The 17,353-nt window shown below is 44.6% G+C and overlaps 1 protein-coding gene and 1 pseudogene across 1 annotated transcript in view; both read right to left on the bottom strand.

The window, feature by feature from the left end:
* Rbm20 (RNA binding motif protein 20) overlaps positions 1-17,347 on the bottom strand; it is a 212,476-nt gene extending 195,129 nt beyond the window's left edge. The window contains exon 1 of the mRNA XM_004631583.2: positions 17,297-17,347. Within this exon, the coding sequence (XP_004631640.2) occupies positions 17,297-17,343 (47 nt within the window). The 5' untranslated portion in view covers positions 17,344-17,347. The remainder of the gene's footprint in view (positions 1-17,296) is intronic.
* On the bottom strand, positions 755-854 carry LOC111816859 (annotated as a pseudogene).
* Positions 17,348-17,353: the final 6 nt, after the last annotated feature.

Below are 17,353 nucleotides of genomic sequence, written 5' to 3'. Positions count from 1 at the left end.
CAATGTGCTCTCTGTGAAAGCCTGAGAGAATGTTTTCTCTCCATATGACTCTCCTTAGGCACACTCTACATCATCGATTACTTTCCTCTTTGGCCCCATAATCTCCTTGATCAGAAAACTTGGGACTATCTTCCCATTTTCTGAGGTTCTCTTCAATCTCCTTTTTCACAGTACTGTAGTTTTCATTGTACAGGTCTTTTACTTGCTTGGTTAAGTTAACTCCTAAGTGTTCGTTCATTTTGTATCCTGCTATACTACAGAATTTAGTCATTAATTGTAGGAGTCTCTTGGTGGAATTTTGGGGTCATCTATGTAAAGAATCATGCCATCTTCAGATAAGGATAATCTGACTTATTCCTTTCCTTTATGTACCGAACGGGAGGGTGGTGGTGGACATCCTTGTCTTGCTCCTAATTAAGAAGGAAAGCTTGGAGGTTCCCCCCATTTAACATGATGTTGGTAGTAGGTTTCTCATAAATGGCTTTTATCAAATTGAGAAACGTTCCTGCTATACCTATTCTCTTTGGGATTTTATCGTAAGTTAATTTTGGATTCTGTCAAAGGCATTTTCTGTGTCGATTAAGATTATCCTATGACTTTTGTCCCTGCCTCTGTTTATGTGATGAATCACAGTTATCGATTCGCATATATTGAACCATTCTTCCATCCCTGGGATGAAGCTTACTTGGTCATGAAGTAGGAACTTTTTTACGATGTCTTGTGCTCTCTTTGCCAGTATCTTGTGGATAAATTTAAAAATATTGAACATTTCATGAATCCGTGTGTCATCCTTGCACAAGAGGCATGTTAATCTTCTCTAATTGTTCCAACTCCTCATTGTTAAAGTTGCCACAAGTCAGCTGTCCCTGTCACTGCCATATCCTGTAGTGATCCCCAATGTCAACGTAATAATAAAGATATATTTCAGCATTGTAGTTCCCTCCAGTTGTTGTTCTAGAAACTGCTTGAGGTGAGTAGAGAGCAAGCTCAGAGCTGAAAGACCTTTTTTTGTGACCCAGAAATGTTTGTTCTTGAAAGCTCTGATGTGACGGGCTTTGATGAGTGTTCTATGCATACGCAGCCACTTGTCTGGATCCTCTCTCACAGAGGAAACTCAGCCTAGAACTGCAGCAAACAGTTAGCCCACTGCTTAGGAAACACTGAGTGACATGGAAAGGCAGGTGACGTGGCATTAACCTGAAGACTGAACGCCAAGATGCTGCCTTCCCACGATTAGTTGCTTTCCATTTAATCTTGCCATTTATTATTTCAGTCCTATTATTTAGTTTCTATGTTTTCAGGAAACAAGATCCAATAATTCATCAGAAACCTCATCTCAGGGCCGGCCAAATAGCTCAGCAGACTAAAGCACCTGCAAGCAGGCGCAGGGGCCGGGGGTTCGATCCCCAGGCCTGCTGTGCCGGCCCCACCTCTGAGGCACGCTGAGATGGCAACTGAGACTGGGCATGGTGGCACGCACCTGTAATCCCAGCTCTTGGGAGGCTGTAAACAGGCGGATCAGTATGAGTCCGATCTAGTAGTGAGACCCTGAATACCCTGTGGACCCTTCCCTAAAACACGAATTCCCTAAAATACTGATTCAGACACATCCCTGCTGCTGTGAGATGAGCTCTTTCTGCCTGGCCACGCAGGGCCCAAAGTGACAGAGTCGGCCGCCCTGGGGGGAGCCAGGAGCCAAAATGGACCTCTGCTCCTGTGCATTGTTTTCCTGGGTGCCTCGCCACAAACCGGGACAGCCAGGCCGCAGAGTTCCACCCATCCTCACCATCAGACTGTCCAGAGGAACTTTTTCTCTCCCCCAAGTCAATTAGGTTGAAAGTGAGGGTGCTCTTAAGTTCCTTCTCTGACAAATACTGACAGACTAGAGGCCAGGAGCTATGGGGGTGCGGAGGATGCCAGAGGAATGACTGGCCCTCCCTGCAAGGACGCTGCAGGGCCTGTAGGGAAGACAACCCAGGGGTAAGCACGGGGCACACACTACAGGGGTCACAGTGGACCCACTGGGGTCAGGGAAGAGGTGACGTCTAAGCAGAATCTACCGGAACAAAGCAAAGGTTCTGCTTGAGGAGCAGGAGAGTAGAGGAGGCAGGAAGAGAGAACCAGGAGGGTAGCCCGGTGAGGCCTGCAGGCCGGGAGCTGGAGCGCTCAGCAGCCGCAGACTGGAAAGCACTTTGAGCATCTCAGTCTGGACTTGCAGGCAATGGAAGCTACAGCGGGCTTTAAGCAAGCAGGAGGTGAGGCAAGGGCTCATCTGGTGCAGAGCTAAGAAATATCAGAGCTCAGGCCCAGCTGGTGGCATGGGGAGAAGCTGAGGGGCTGCAACAAGATGGGTATAAGTAAGTGTGGAGAAGGGAGAGGGGAGCACAAGTCGGAAGAAGTCAGAAGGCCTGGCTCTGAGCCGGGCTTCCAACCATTGGCCAGGGGACCCTGAGCCTCTACTAGTTCCTTAATCCCTACCTACTTCACAGGGTTGTTCAGGGATTAAATGGGATAACCTAGGAGCAAATCGGGCATCCTGTGCACACCACAGCACTCGAGCACCTGGTGCCGGTTACTGCCCCCAGGACCGCTCTCTGCAGGAGCCCCACCAGGAGACTTCAGATGGCCCTCGTGGGCACAGACCTCAAGCTTGCGCCACTTAGATTCTCTACGAAGACAGCCCTTGGTCAGTCTGATCTCCTTTCCAGACCCGACTTCCTTTTCTATACAACAAGAAACCTGAGTCCATGGCTTCGTTGTCTTACTTTGCATCTCAACTTCCACAGTTACACTTATTTGGCAAATGAAATCTATCAGAGGAATATTCAACAGTAGAGGTCAAAATAAAAATCAAATGGGTGACTGATTATGAAAACTATGATGAAAATTTGCATATTCTTTAAATACCCCAAAAAGCCACATTTCCATGCTTTATTTATAATAATAAAAATTCAAAGAGTTTGCACTCAAAAAAAAACCCTGATTCTTACATATAGCATCTATGCTTCTAAAAGATTCAATTATCATTGGTCTCTATATTTACCCAAGAGAGGCTAAAAGAAGTATCCAGATAGAGACCTGCAAAGGAATGTTCATACCAGCTTTACTTGTAATAGACTCAAACTGGAAACAACCCAAATGTCCATCAGCCGTTGAATACACACTTGTGTCATATGCAAAAAACAGAATACTGCTCCGCAATAAGGTCCAAACTTGAGATGCACGCCACACAGGTAACCTCAAAATCATCGTGCTAAAAGCAAACCCACAGAAGGGAAGAAAATACTTGCAAATTACAGATCTGATAAGAGTCTGGCGCCTAGAGTGTATAAAGATCACTTAAAATTCCAGGACCAAAATAGAAACAACTCAATTTAAAAACTGATGATAGACTTGAATAGACATTTCTCTAAAAATGACACACAAAGCCAGGCATAATGGCACATGCCTGCCTTTGCAGCATGCTGGGAGGCTGAGGTAAAAGAATCACAAGTTCAAGCCTGGGCAACTTAATGACTCTGTGAGACCCTGTCTCAAAATAAAAATATAAAAAAGACCAAGGTTATAATTCACTGTGAAAGCCCTGGGCTCACACTCCAGTGCTAACCCCCAAACATACAATATACAAATGGCCTACATACAGAAGGAAAGAAGCTCAGAATCATTCTTTTTTTTAACATTTATTTATTGTGGGGGGGCAGCTCAGCCCACCAGGGGGCGCAGCTGGCTGGCATGTGGTGCTGGGGGATCGAACCGTGGTCCCTGTGCTTTGCCAAGCTTGTTCCAAGTAGGTGCTTTAGACCACTGAGCCATCTCTCCAGCCCCAGAATCATTCTTCATTAATGAAATACAAATGAAAACCACAAGAAGATACTATTTTATCCCCAATAGGATGGCCATCAAAAAATAAAAATAACAAATGTTGGTAAAGATGTGGAGAAACCGTTACCTGTTGGGTTCTGTTGTCTCACCTTAGGCCTTAGTTCCCACGGTTATACTTATTTGGCAAATGAACCACTATCAAAGGAGTATTCAACAATAGAAAACCAACTAAAAAATTAAATGGGTGACCGATTATAAAAACTATGAGGGAATGTAAAATGGCACCGTGCTTTGGACAGCAATTAGGAGACTCCTTATTGACTAAACAGAGAATCACCCTATAATCCAGCAATCCAGCCCATGATACCTATTCAAATGAACTGAAACAGATGTTCACATAAAAACTTGGACATGAAAGTCCAAGCCAGTCTTACCCACAAGTCAGATGTAGTGACAATCCAAATGTTCATCAGTGGATAAATACATGGTATCTGTCCATACAGTGGATTATTAACCAGTAATAAAAATGAAGTACTGATAAATAATACAGTGTGGATGACCCTTACAGGCACATGTTATATGAAAGAAGTCAGATATGAAAGACCTCCTGTTACATGATTCCAACGGCATGAAACATCCAGATTAGGCAAATCCACAGAAACAGAAAGCAGATTAGAGGCACCAGGCGCTGGGAAAAGAGAAGACGAGAAGCAGCAGCTTAACGGGTATGGAGTTTGCTCTTTGGCTGCCACAACTGCTCTGGAACTAGACAGTGGTGATGGTCGTGAGTGAGCTTGATGTCACTGAATTATGTCCTTCACAGCAGTGAGGGTAGGGATGCATTGGTGTGGGTGCGTTCCGTCCCCCAAGGGCTTGGGGGTGCTGGAAGCTTGGTCCCCCGTGTTGTGGTATAGAGTGCTGGAGACGGAGGTCTAAGGGCTTAGCGGAAGGCATTTAGGTCGCTGACAGTGCAGCTCTCAGAAGGGATTGATGTAGTTCTCCTGGGACCTTGGTCAGTTCTCCCAAGAACAAGCTGTTATTAATTGAGGCCACCTAATCCATTTGCCATCTTCTACAGCTGCTGTTTTTTTTCACACTTCTCCACCGTCTAATGATGCTGCGGAGGGGGCCAAACTGATGAGGCCTTCGGATCGTGGGCTCACAGCTCCCAGAACTGTGAGCTAAATAAACCTCTTGAGAAGGGACCCAGCCCCAAGCATTTTGTTATAAAAACATGAGCTAACACAGAAATGCTATATGTGTTTTAACACAATTTTTAAAAATAGTATTTCCAGGGCCAGGGAGATAGCTCAGCAGCAGAAACGCCTGCCTGGTAAGCGCAAGGTCCCGAGTTTGATCCCTGGTACCACAAATAAATATAAAAATATTATTTCCAAAGAAAATTAGCATGTTGAATGAAAAGCTAGACCAACAAAAGTGCATACTTTGATTCCACCTTTATAAAATCCTAGAAAATGTAACTACTCTCTACACTAGAACGCAGATCACTGGCTGCCTAAGGGGAAAGGGTTGAGAGGAATAAGGAAGGATAAATTGTAAAAAACAGAAAGCAATTTTGAGGATTTTTATGTTTTCAGTTAGTTGATGCTTTAATGCAGCTATAGCCTTGCGCAGCTGGGTGCACTTCAGTTATACCTCTGTAAAATAAACAAACAAACAAACAAACAAATAAATAAATGTGTCCTAAATTACCCTTCTGGGCCGGCCAAATAGCTCAGTGGATTAAAGAACCTGCAAGCAGGCGCAGGGCCCGGGGTTCGATCCCGGGGCCTGCCATGCCAGCCCCACCCCTGGGCGTGCTGAGACAGCAATTGAGACTGGGCGTGGTGACATGGGCCTGTAATCTCAGCTCTTGGGAGGCTGTAAACAGGTGGGTCACTATGAGTCCATCTAGTAGTGAGGCCCTGTACACCCTGTAGACCCTTCTTCCCTAAAATACAATAAATAAATAAATAAATAAATAGCCCTTGCACCTCTGAACTCCAGAGTGGTTGAATTTCTACCTGAAACACACCAAGATCTCATTGTTCAATGCGTTTCACTGTAAACTCTTGCGCAGAGCAAAAGCAAACTATCTCATGAAAGAATTTATGGATATACATTAATATGTTTAGTAAATTGTATTGGTCATGTTAAAAAGAAAAAGCCAGCTCTTTTCCCGATTTATTGATTCCCTTCAGTCTGGTTTTTACTTTAAGCCAAAGAACACCTGGAATGATGTCCGCAGAGACAGCTCAAGAAGCCTGTCTGGAGGAGACGAACCCGGCGGCATGGCCGGCCTTCAGGCCAGGAATTCCTTTCGCTATTAATAGGAACCTGAAGCACTTTAATCATCGCTGAATGCTGGTTTTCTGAACTGGTTCGAAAATGGGCTAGGAGAACTTGGCAGACACTCGCTTTGCAAATCAAACTATCATATCTGTTATTATTTTAGCACATGCTGAGAGGATTATAAGTGTTTATATACTCTCTGTGAGCATCAGATTCAAGTCTTGCCTAACACGCACAGCAAGCAGAATGAGACAGTGACTCAAACGCCAGCCTGGGATTTGCTCGCGGAATGTAAACTGGCGTACGGATTTCACTTTATACAGCAGGGCACCTTGAGTGCTAGGAAAGAGAAGAAAAAACCAGAAAACAATGTTTTTAATTGGACGGCCTGATCTGTCTCCTTAACCTTGACCTCCTTCCAAATTTATTTCAGTCATTTCTTGGTATGTTTTCTCCGTAAGTGAAAAACTATTTTAAGGAAAAAGATATTTACATAAAGATAATAGGAGCACTTAACTTTGCAGTAACCCTTTTCCATTCTCAGGGCCACCCACCAGTTCTTTCAAAAGTGCTATTTTCTTAGTACTTCTGAGTCGTTGGAAGGTTGCGGCTCAGTTTCCTCATCTGTAAAATGGAGGCAATAATAGCTCTTATATCACAGGATGATTATCAGATTAAGTCATTACCCTTTATTTTATTTTATTTTATTTATTTATTTGTCTATTTGGTGGAACCTGGGATTGAACTCAGGCCCTTGCACTTGCCAGGGAAGCGCTTATTCCACTGAGCCCCTAGATTAAGTCATTAAATGGCTTAATCATACCTAAAAGGCTCAGCACAGGGGCTGCACACAGGAGGTACTGAAGAAAGGCTGGCTGCTCTCCACTTAGGATTTTTGCTCCCTTTTACTGAACCTCAGGATTAGGGGTAATGACACTGAATCTAGAACGCAGAACAAGGGGCTGAGGAGACAGCGCAACAGTCCACGCTCCTCCCTGACAAGTGCGAGGACTGGGTCCGAGCCCCGCACCGCATGCTGGGCCAGCCCTGCCTCTAGGCTGCAGAGTGCGACCCTGCACCGGGGTGCAGAGCACACCCGCGCCTGACTCTTCTCCCTCTCCAACGGCACTTTCTCCATTCATACGTATTTTGTGTATGAAAATAAGAGTCCCAAACCAGAACAGGCAAAAATAGACATGTAACTTAAATCTAAAAGCACAATCAGGCTGGGCATAGTGACACACAGACCTGTGACCCCAGTGCTCAGGAGACTGAGGCAGGAACATCGCTGTGAGCATGAAGCCAGCCTGGGCTACACATAGTGAGTTCAAGACCAGCCTAAAACTACATCTTGAGACCTGTCTCAAAAACAAAAGAAAAGGAAAAGAAAGGAGAGGAAAGAACAAACATAGTCACTGACTAGCTCCCAGACTCGCCCAGTTAAGGCTGCAGGACATATCACCAGTCATTTTTTCTTTTTAATTTTTGAAAATCTTTCATTCATTTATTTATTTGGTACAGGGTTCCACTACACAACTAAGACTTGTACTGCTCCTCCTGTCTCAGTCCCCCTAGTGCTGGGATTATAGGCATGTGCCACCGCGCCCGGTTTCAGAGCCAGCATGGTGTGCCCAGGGTTCTGGGCCCAGCATGGCATGCAGTACCAGGGATAGAGCCCTGGTCCTTGCGCTTGCCAGGCAGGTGCTTAGACCACCGAGCTATCTCCCCAGCCCTGTCAGTCATTTTTAAAGTCTACTTCATAGTGATTTTTAAAAAGGAATAAAGTGTTTCTTCCAAAAGCAGACACAGCTTTAAGAGGATGCCTACCTCCTAAGCTAGTAAAAATTACATCAGCATCCACTTACCATGTTAGCATTAAAAATGATTTATATTCCCCGGGCACAGACATCATAACGCTCAGCAGCCCATAGCAGGCCTCCTATAGCGGGGAGGTGGGGAGGAGCTGGCCCTTCAGTCAGGTCCTGTTGAGTCAGGACCAGAAAATTCCAGAGGCTCAGGAAATGCTCAGGCTGGGCGAATGCAAACGTATCTGCAAGTCTGTCTGATCCGAGTCCAAGTTCATCCATCCTAAAGTGATATTTCTCTTTCTAGCCCCACATATTTCATTGAAAACCTTTTGTAATTTCGTCCAGTTAAAGGATAAAATCACTAGATGAAAATCTATGAGGAGGCAGATATCCAGGGGGCTGATGGGACTGCCCCACAGAGCACTCTCTAAGCACAACGAGAACGCTGTCCCCCACGTGGAAAGACCTGGTGCCCCCCCTCTCTCCCCCCCACCGCCCCCGTTAGCCAGGGGCAAGCTTAGCCACATGCACACCGTCCACAGTGCAGCTGCCACACTGCCCCCCTGATCCCAGCCACGAGGAAACAATGGACACAGGCAGGACAGGCCATTCCACAGAGCAGGCAGCCAGGAGCCTCTGCCCACGGACAGAAGGAGGTGGACATGCTTCGCAGGCTGGGAGCAAAAGGCCCACTGAGCCGGGGGGTTCAAAACCCAGATACTGTGAGACTTTGATTTTTCTGAAAACTAAAGAAAATTCAAAATCCAGTGTTTATTAGGGAAAAAAATTGAATAAGACTACTTTCCTTAGATATAATAACATGGTTATACAACTTTCAAATAGTTTAGGGGAAGGAGAGAGAGACAGAGACAGACAGACAGAAAGCAAAAGTGGGGGGGAGTGCAGAAAAAGAGAACCAGAGAGAACAAGTGCATATGGAGGACCGACAAGAACACAAACATAGTCTCCCCAAAAGCAAAGTCATGTCAATACAGTCAGAATTCTGTATCTTTGGCTGAAAGAAATTTGAAGAAGAGTGAATGAAAGTCTCAGTAGCAGAAATCATCGCAGACACTTCTGCTGGCTTAGGAGTGAGAAGTAAAATTGTAATGTGTTTGCTGTACTTCCTTTTGAAGTAAAAATATCAGTTATGATTTTCTACTTTAACAGCTTCATCATCACACTGCAGCTTGGAGGGTGTCAGGAGGAGCACACTGCTGGGAATGAGCAGAATGTAGGTGTCGGCTTTAGTAAGGATCAGGAATATCCTAACTTTGAACCTCGGTGAACAGAGGAGACAATGTGATGCCGGCTTCTGTTTGGCAGGAGGACAGAGCAAGAGACGCCCTGGAGAGACCCGCCGTGCTGCAAGGTCCTGCGGGCCAGGGCAGGCGGGGAGGAGGCCGCAGCCAGCCAGCCTTGCTCAGCCGCAGAGAGGGTCTAAGCGATTGGCCACCACACGACAGACTGATTTACAAATGGCTTTCAGTCCCCCTTCCCCCATATCCCAGAGAACAAAAGATAAAAATTTGGGACTAGGCATCCAGCCTGACCACCACCCCACCATGTGGCCTAATAATGACAATCGTTTGCCCTGCCTGAAAAACAAGAGGGGACCCTAGGACAGCTCTCAGATGCCCTCTCACAGGCTGAAGGGCAGCCCAGTCTTAGGGGGAGTGTAATGCCAGCAGGGAGCAGGGTGTTTTTTTGTTGTGAAAAATGGAAACAGTTTGATCGTTTTCTCTGATTGCAGTAAAACATAGTCACTGAAAAAATATACAAACTGCCATAATTTGCACCCCTCAGGGTCAGAGCCACTGCTAACATCCCTATGCTTGTCCTTGGATGTTTCCCTGGGTTGGAAGACACTGCAGCATGCATACACACACACACACACACACACACACACACACACATTTTTAAACACGAATACAAAATCCTTGCATATGTGCATTTGCAGTACTTTTAGTCACTGACATTATATGGCCCTTGTTTTACAACAATGAATGCAAAACAACAACATCGTTCTACCGGCTGAATGGTACATGCCGCTAAGAGTATGTGATTTAATTCCCAGCTGAGAAATAGTTGCGTAGCTTCTAATCTTTTACGCTTCTAGACAGTATTGCCATAAATATCCCTGATGCTCACTCCCGTTTGTGCACGTAACTCAGAGCAGGTAGCAAGGTTTAACCACACAACTCACCTCTCTTCTTACATAAGACTTAAGAGACATCTTTTCAAATATCAAATAAAGCTCCTCCACAATCCCACCCTGGGAGAACACACCTCTAGCCTGAGGCACCAGGTCCTACAAAGGCTCTGGAGAAGCCACACAAAACCTTCAGCTCAGCTTTGAGACAATCAAGACCTTTGCAAAATGGAAAAGAATTCTAGGGGCAGAGAGCTTGGGCGGGTCTCTGCAGCCCATGTGGCCAACGGGTCGCATACGCACAAGACGCCATGAGACCGGGCTCCACCACATTTTTCTCAGCTGTCTGCGCGCCCTGCAGTTGGGATCTGTCCCTCAAGCACATCTCCACCTGCTTGCAAGTAATGCATCCAATTTGTACACATGAAAATGATTATTTTGGACACATGAAAATCATCACTCTCCTAAACGGAAAACCGTATTTCCTTTTCACAAATTCAAGGATTTTACCTTAAAATCTCCAAATAATGAACATTACTAAATAATTATTTTTGTAATCACCCAAAATTTTACAGATTAAGAAGTAGTTGAAAACTTGTGCCTTTTCCCTGACAGCAGAATCTACTCTTTTGACATTAAATTTTATCACCGATCAGACTTTCTCTGCGAAAGTTGCAGAAAACATTTAATTCTCTGTGGCGCTTCTCATCAATAGGCGGTCAATCTCACCTATGCTTACAGCTAAAACCTAACAGAGGGGCCGGAGAGATAGCTCAGCAGCATGAGCACCTGCCTGGCAAGCACCGAGTTCAATCCCCAGTACTGCAAAAAAAAAAAAAAAAAAAAAAGAAAACCTAATGGAGGAGGGACTTGCTCTCTATCAAAGGAGGGGAGGGAGGAGCAGGGCAGCTCCGAGGAGTCCTGAGGACTCACCTAATTTGAGTTCCAGATGCGTCCACCCCGGTCACTTTCAAACCCTGCAGAGCTGGATTAGGAAGGTTCATAGCCTTTCCCAAGAACCCTGCTTGTAGACGTGGGCCCAGAATGCAGTAATTAGTTTAGAGCAAAGATGCTTGCTTTACACTTACCGATGTCAGACAGATCTTGGACGGTTCTGTTTTATAATCAACTCAAACTGAGAAAAGAAACTCAGTGAAATGTATGCATGCCTCCTCATGTACTAGCTGGCACTGCGATCAAATATTAGGGTGGGTGTAACAAAATTCAAAAATATATCTGGAAAAGAATTTCAGAGAAGTTGCAAAACTAGAAAGTATTGCAAATGTCCAGAACGCCTGCAGTGGGGTTTCCCGGGTGTGAGCCAGAGTAGAAAGCCGCAACGGTGACGGGCAGTTGATGGGTCATTAGCGTGATCGAGAGCAAGCAGGTGCAGCGTGAGGCAGACGCAAACGGCCCTGATGAATCTTTAAAGCAAATACTCACATTAACAGCAAGAAAAGCAGCATGAAAAATATCTTCACAGGGTGACAGCCACCCCCGAAACACATGTGTGACCCTCGCCTTTGTTTCTGAGCACATGGAAAGATTTATTCTGCAAACTGAGCTAGAAGTTATTAACACATCTTTGTGCAAATTGCCTCTTTGTGCCCGTAAAGTACCTTAGCATCAACATGTGCCATCTCCCCTACAGGTCTGCTGTCAGCACGTTGGAAAAGTTGCCTCGTGAACCATCAGGGGACTTACTTATCTTAGAAAATCCAGCAGGAGTTGGAGGAGAGAGGGGATCAGTTCACTTAACTGTAACTTCTGCTGCTGTGAAGACTTCATCATGTTAAGGGCTTATTGCAGCACACTCGAAACACAAGAATACAATATTGGGGGGATGGGGCCCTTTCCTTCCACCACCTCTGCAAACAGCTGGCAGTACTAACTCGCCCCCAAACTTACTGTGTCGAAGACTAAACCTTGCGTAACTCCTCACTTGGGTGAAATTTAAACAGTGACCACCCATTGAGTCTGAAAAAAAAAAAAAAAAAAAAAACTACCAGACCAACATGGTGATGGAAACCAAATTCCTGATTCAAATGTGTTCCTTCTTAATTACAATGAGGATTTCCTCATCTACTCCCTGGTGGGAACAAGCAATACAAGGCACATGTATGGTAACATACACATTACCAAAATCCAGCCAGAAAAGGAACTGCCCTACAAACTGTTGTACCTTTCTGTTCTGCTCTACAAACTGCTACTTACTGTCTTTGCTCTAATTCTAGGCTATAGGTCACTTTATTTTCTGCAAAATTTTCAACAGTCTATTCTCAACTGGGCTATTGGCCCATTGTACCTCTGTGGATCCACAGCAACTTTCGCTGTTAAAATACACAAAATAATATCAATCAGATCACTGCTGCGGCAGGAAATAGAAATCTGATGAAATGGTATTTTGTGTTCAAGAAAAATGCCCAGCTTCCAGCAGGAAAGGGAACCAGGACTGAGAGAGGAGGGTGGGATCCCACTTCAAATTCCTTTTGAGGCTTTCAGCTCCTCTGTCTTGTGTGTCTTCCATTCTTAATTTCCACACTTACTTCAGTTTATTTTAATTTCTACCCTTTGGTGAAAACTCCATTCCCAAACCGTTCGTTGTGCATTTGCATTTATCAAAGCTGTGGCTCAAGCTACACCAGTCTGTTTACCTGAGGATTGGCTGTATGGGCAGTGGAGAAATAGTAGTTTAAACTGGACTCAAGAATGTATGCCACAAGAAAAATAAATCAGGGGGAGAGAGAAATTGGATAACACAGGATCATTTCGCTGTGAGTCAATCCTCGTTGGGGTTTTTCCTCCCTAATGACCATTAGGACAGGCAAAGAGATCCTCCAGATGAGAGTTCATATTCCCCACGGCAGAGTTAGGCTTTTGAAATGATCAATTTGATAAACTGCTGAGAAGTTGCAAAACAAGAAGCAGACAGAAGAATAAAAATGGTGACCAAACTTTTCTTCCTTTTTCCTCAGTGCTGGCATTCAAGCCGCTCCACGCACCATATGTAGTCGCTGGCTGTGACGAATGGGAATAATGTACTACATTTCATAATACTGATCTCTTGGGCCATTTGAGAAAACTCATAACTACATGGTTATACGTAAAAATACTTCCTATGAAAAAACTCTTCAGTAGAATGTTCTTTTTTTAAAAAAGTACCTTTCAGGGATTTTCTAGAGAAGCAAAAGTAACTTTGCAGAATGTTAAGAGGCCACCTTCTCTCCTTCTGTTTGGGTAAATGCTTAATCCTCTCATGGGTTTCCCTGCCGAATGCTTATCTTGTATGAAGTATAAGGTGCTGCTTAAAATTTTCAAAATTCCATCTACAAGTATATTCCAATTTCTCCTCAAGGCCAGGATAACACTGATGCTAGAACTGGCTCTGACATTAGAAATTCCATCCTCTTTCCAGAAAAGGACCAAATACGAACACGAGGCAATGTCCCCTTTTAGCAAGTTCTTATTTCCTCCCCTCGTCCTGGATATAATCGTCCGCACGCTCATCAAAGTGGGTGGACATCCCATACAACTTGCCTGCAAATCACACCCTCACGGTTAAATGCAGGTCCCATCAAACGCAGAATGTCTGTAAAATTATCTGCACAGCTACTATTCGTAACATTTTCTATTCTTAGTCAGGGGAGCGCTTTCTCCTTAGGAAGAGCCGTAGTTCTAATGTTATGCAGAAGACTCTAACCTAGAAATCAGAACTGGGTCTGTCTTCATAAACCACCACCAATTCCACGTAAGCGACACTAGCTAGCAAATGCTCAACTAAAATTTATTCTGTTTTTATAATTGGTTTTGTTTGATCCTAAAAATCATCTGGAAAGGAACAAAGAAGTCACGTACACTCAAATGTGCGACCTGATGGCAGACATTAGGAATATCTTGCCACTAATCACATAATTTAGGAAAATCACTGTGAGAGTCGCTTCGTGAAAGACGTGTGCACTTGGTTACTTTTCACCATGATTAGTAATAGACTGTAACCCCATCCGCTGGGATTCAACATTTCACTCTGAATCAGGTGACTATTTTCACTCTGGTGAGAGCTTTAAAACTTGTAACCTAAAATTTAATAGTCTGATGTTCACTAAGAGCAATAAAAATATCTGAGAAGTCAAGGGCTGAGGACTGTAAAGCACATAATTAAAACCAAACAATTTTGGAAGTAAAATATGAATGTTTGAGATCAATAATTATAAAGCATTCACTATCACCAATGTTGTCTTCTAGTAGTATGGGAAAAATTTATTTAATATTCTATATATATAAATTTTCTGATTTCCTAACCTTACCCCAAATATCTTCTTGAGGTGCTATTTATATTTTTTGCTGCACAAAGAATTTAAATAACATTTCATAAGAATATCTCCGCATTGGCACATTTAAGCAGAAGATCACAAGATAGTTGTTACATTTATTGACAACTAAATGTAGCCTGTTGATAGTCTACAGGTAACACTCCCATTACAGGGGTCAAGGGCACACTAGGGCAGAAATAACATGGATAGTTCTTAACTGAAGCTAAGAAAACAACGATAAGACCACTATTACTGATTAAAACGAAACTACTCCTCAGAAACTAACTTTAAATGCAGCCTTTTAAGTACTGCAACTGACCTCCAACAGCAGTCAGTCTCACCGCTAGCCGTGAAAGACGCACACACTCGGTTACTTTTCACCACGATTAGTAATCCGCTCTGTAACACGCCTCACGTGTTCAGCTGCTTACGCGTCTGCTTACGCGTACTACATCGCTGTTCTCTTAGGACCAAATCTGACACACGTGGGCAGAACTCCACCTTTACTGCAATCGCTAGTGGCTTTACAAAAGTAACTGATTTCACCTGAAGCCATTCCTGATACAATTCAGTAACCACAAACTTTAAGAAGCCAAGAGGCTCACAACCCTGAAGTACTATGCAACTGAAGTTGCGATGGTCATCATTTTGAGAGAGATCAGAGCTTATCCTCTTACCAGTTACATAAGGACCTCAGTGAAATGACTAGAAAGATTAGAGGCCTCCTAATAATATCTAATATGTATTTTACAAGAAGAAAATTTCACCCAAAACGTGGGCTCCCGAAAGTCCCCAAATGCCAAGGTGAACGTTCACGCTGTGGCGGAGGACCGTTTTCCCGCTACTTTTTCTCAAACATGGCTGGTGCAAAGAGTATCTCCTGGCCACACAGAAATGGTCGCTCCGATTAAATTATGCAAACGTAGTTTCAAAATAACCTACTCGAGTTTCAGCGCATTAAAGATGGAGCTGCAAAGCGCTTGCCACGTGGCGCCTCCCTCCAGCGGAGTATCAGCGGGAACCAAGGCAAGCGCAAACCCAAGTCATCCTTATAAAGGCTCTGAAACCCTAAGCGCCTGAACATCAAATCCCACGGGCACATTTACAGCCTTGGAGCCGGGCCTGGAACCCTGGATCTGTCACCAACGCAAAACAAGACAGAGCCGCTAAGTGCTCTGCAAGGTCCCCGTCCTGCAGCGCAAGCAGAAGGAGCCATCTTTGAAAAGTGAGGTCCAGCCTTTTAAAATTAGACACCCTGGGGATGGAAGTTTCAACAGGGGGGTGTAAACTCACAGCATAATTTATTAAGCACACGAGGTAAAGTGCACCTTAAATAATCCATTTCCACAAAATGGCATTTAGTCCTACCTGGCGGCTCTTTATAATCGGACACTCATCTACGAAGATTTTTTTCTGCAAACAGAAAGTTTCTACTTTTCTTCGCTTAAAAATAAATTATCGAAAAATTCAGGGATGCTGATGCCAAAGTAATGCTGAGAAGCTTAATGTGCAGTTTAAGCATAAAACACTGGCTCAGTGAGAAACACAACCGATGTCTCTGAATTAACAACTGGCTGAACTGGATTCTCTAGTAAGTAATCTCTAGGTTTTAAATAGTTTTTCTCTGTTCATTTCTATTTGTGTTAAACACTGCGGAGAAATTTTAAATAATGACTCACATAAGCTGTCATTGCTATTCAGTATGATCCGAAATAATTTGCAAAGCAAATATGAAATACTGAAAAAATATGAAACAATGCATTTTCAAATAGAAACCGTTAGCAGTTGAAAGTTATATACAACATGAAATTTTTAAAGATAGCGACCTTTAATATTCCACTACTCAATAAATAGGGAACCATTTTGTTCTGAAATATGAAACCAGTATATTGGTATCAAACTTAAATTTTCTATTACCTAAGTTTATAAGGCCAGAAGCATTTAACCGCTATTTCCTTCCATGTACACACCCTCGCCGTTGATTTCTCTTAGGACATTTTAGTCAGTTTACATAATCCCAGCATCAACGCAGCAGCATTTACCACACTCTGTCCACGACCAGATCTCGTTGTACTTGCGAATCTATTCTCTAGTTTCGGTTAGTTATGCTGAAAAGCTCCAACTATACTTACTTCCCTACATTTCTTCAACTAGTACAGCGGACTTCGTCACAAGCTGCTCAAAAGCCATTAGATGAATCAAGGTCTTCCAAATAAACCAACATTCTAGGCCGCAAACTGTCAAAAACTTACAGAATGAAAAAAAAAAAAAAATCACCGTTTTGTTGTCACGTCCCCCAATGGGCGGAAGAGCCTCAGGGGCCTACAGCGGCCCACCCTTCCCCCTGGCGCAAGACAGCCTGAATGCACGACCCTTGTCACACGTTGAGTGGAATCACAGATGGTAACACTGGTGCAAAAGGCTTGCGCCACTGAGACCTCTTCACAGGGCCTCCTTGCAAAGCGTCTACACCTAGGGGCAAGGCCAGCCGCGTGCGTCCCGCACAAGCCCTTGTTTCTTCTTTCACCCCCAAGCTGCTGGTCAGTCCAGCACACGGGTCGCTTGAACACCCCCACACTCGCGCACACTCACGCCCGGCGCCCCAGACCCTCCAGGGGCCTCTGAGGACCACAAAGACGAAAAAGACTGTCTGGGCCATTCCCCCCAAGTGTGAGCTATTTATTCAAAGCATCCAAGTAACACCCCTAAGAGAAAAGGAAGGGGATGCGGAGAAGCAAACCATTTCGCCCAAATAACTCGGCTCTCCCTCCCCAACCCCACAGCAGCCAGGTCGGCCGCGGCTGCCCGGAGAGCAGACAAGAAAACTTGGACCGCAAGGGCCCGGCGAGGTGGAGCGGGCGGAGCCGCAGCCGCCCAGGGTCGCCCCGCCGCGCCCCCTCGCCCGCTCTTACTTCTGGATGATCTGGGGCAGGCCGGCCGGGGGCGGCGGCGGCTGCATCCCGCGCGGG

This window comes from Octodon degus, unplaced genomic scaffold, assembly GCF_000260255.1.
Source record: "Octodon degus isolate 3935 unplaced genomic scaffold, OctDeg1.0 scaffold00042, whole genome shotgun sequence".
NCBI lineage: Eukaryota > Metazoa > Chordata > Mammalia > Rodentia > Octodontidae > Octodon > Octodon degus.
The sequence above is the reverse complement of the archived record's forward strand: the minus strand, read 5'-3'. Positions and strand labels throughout refer to the sequence as shown.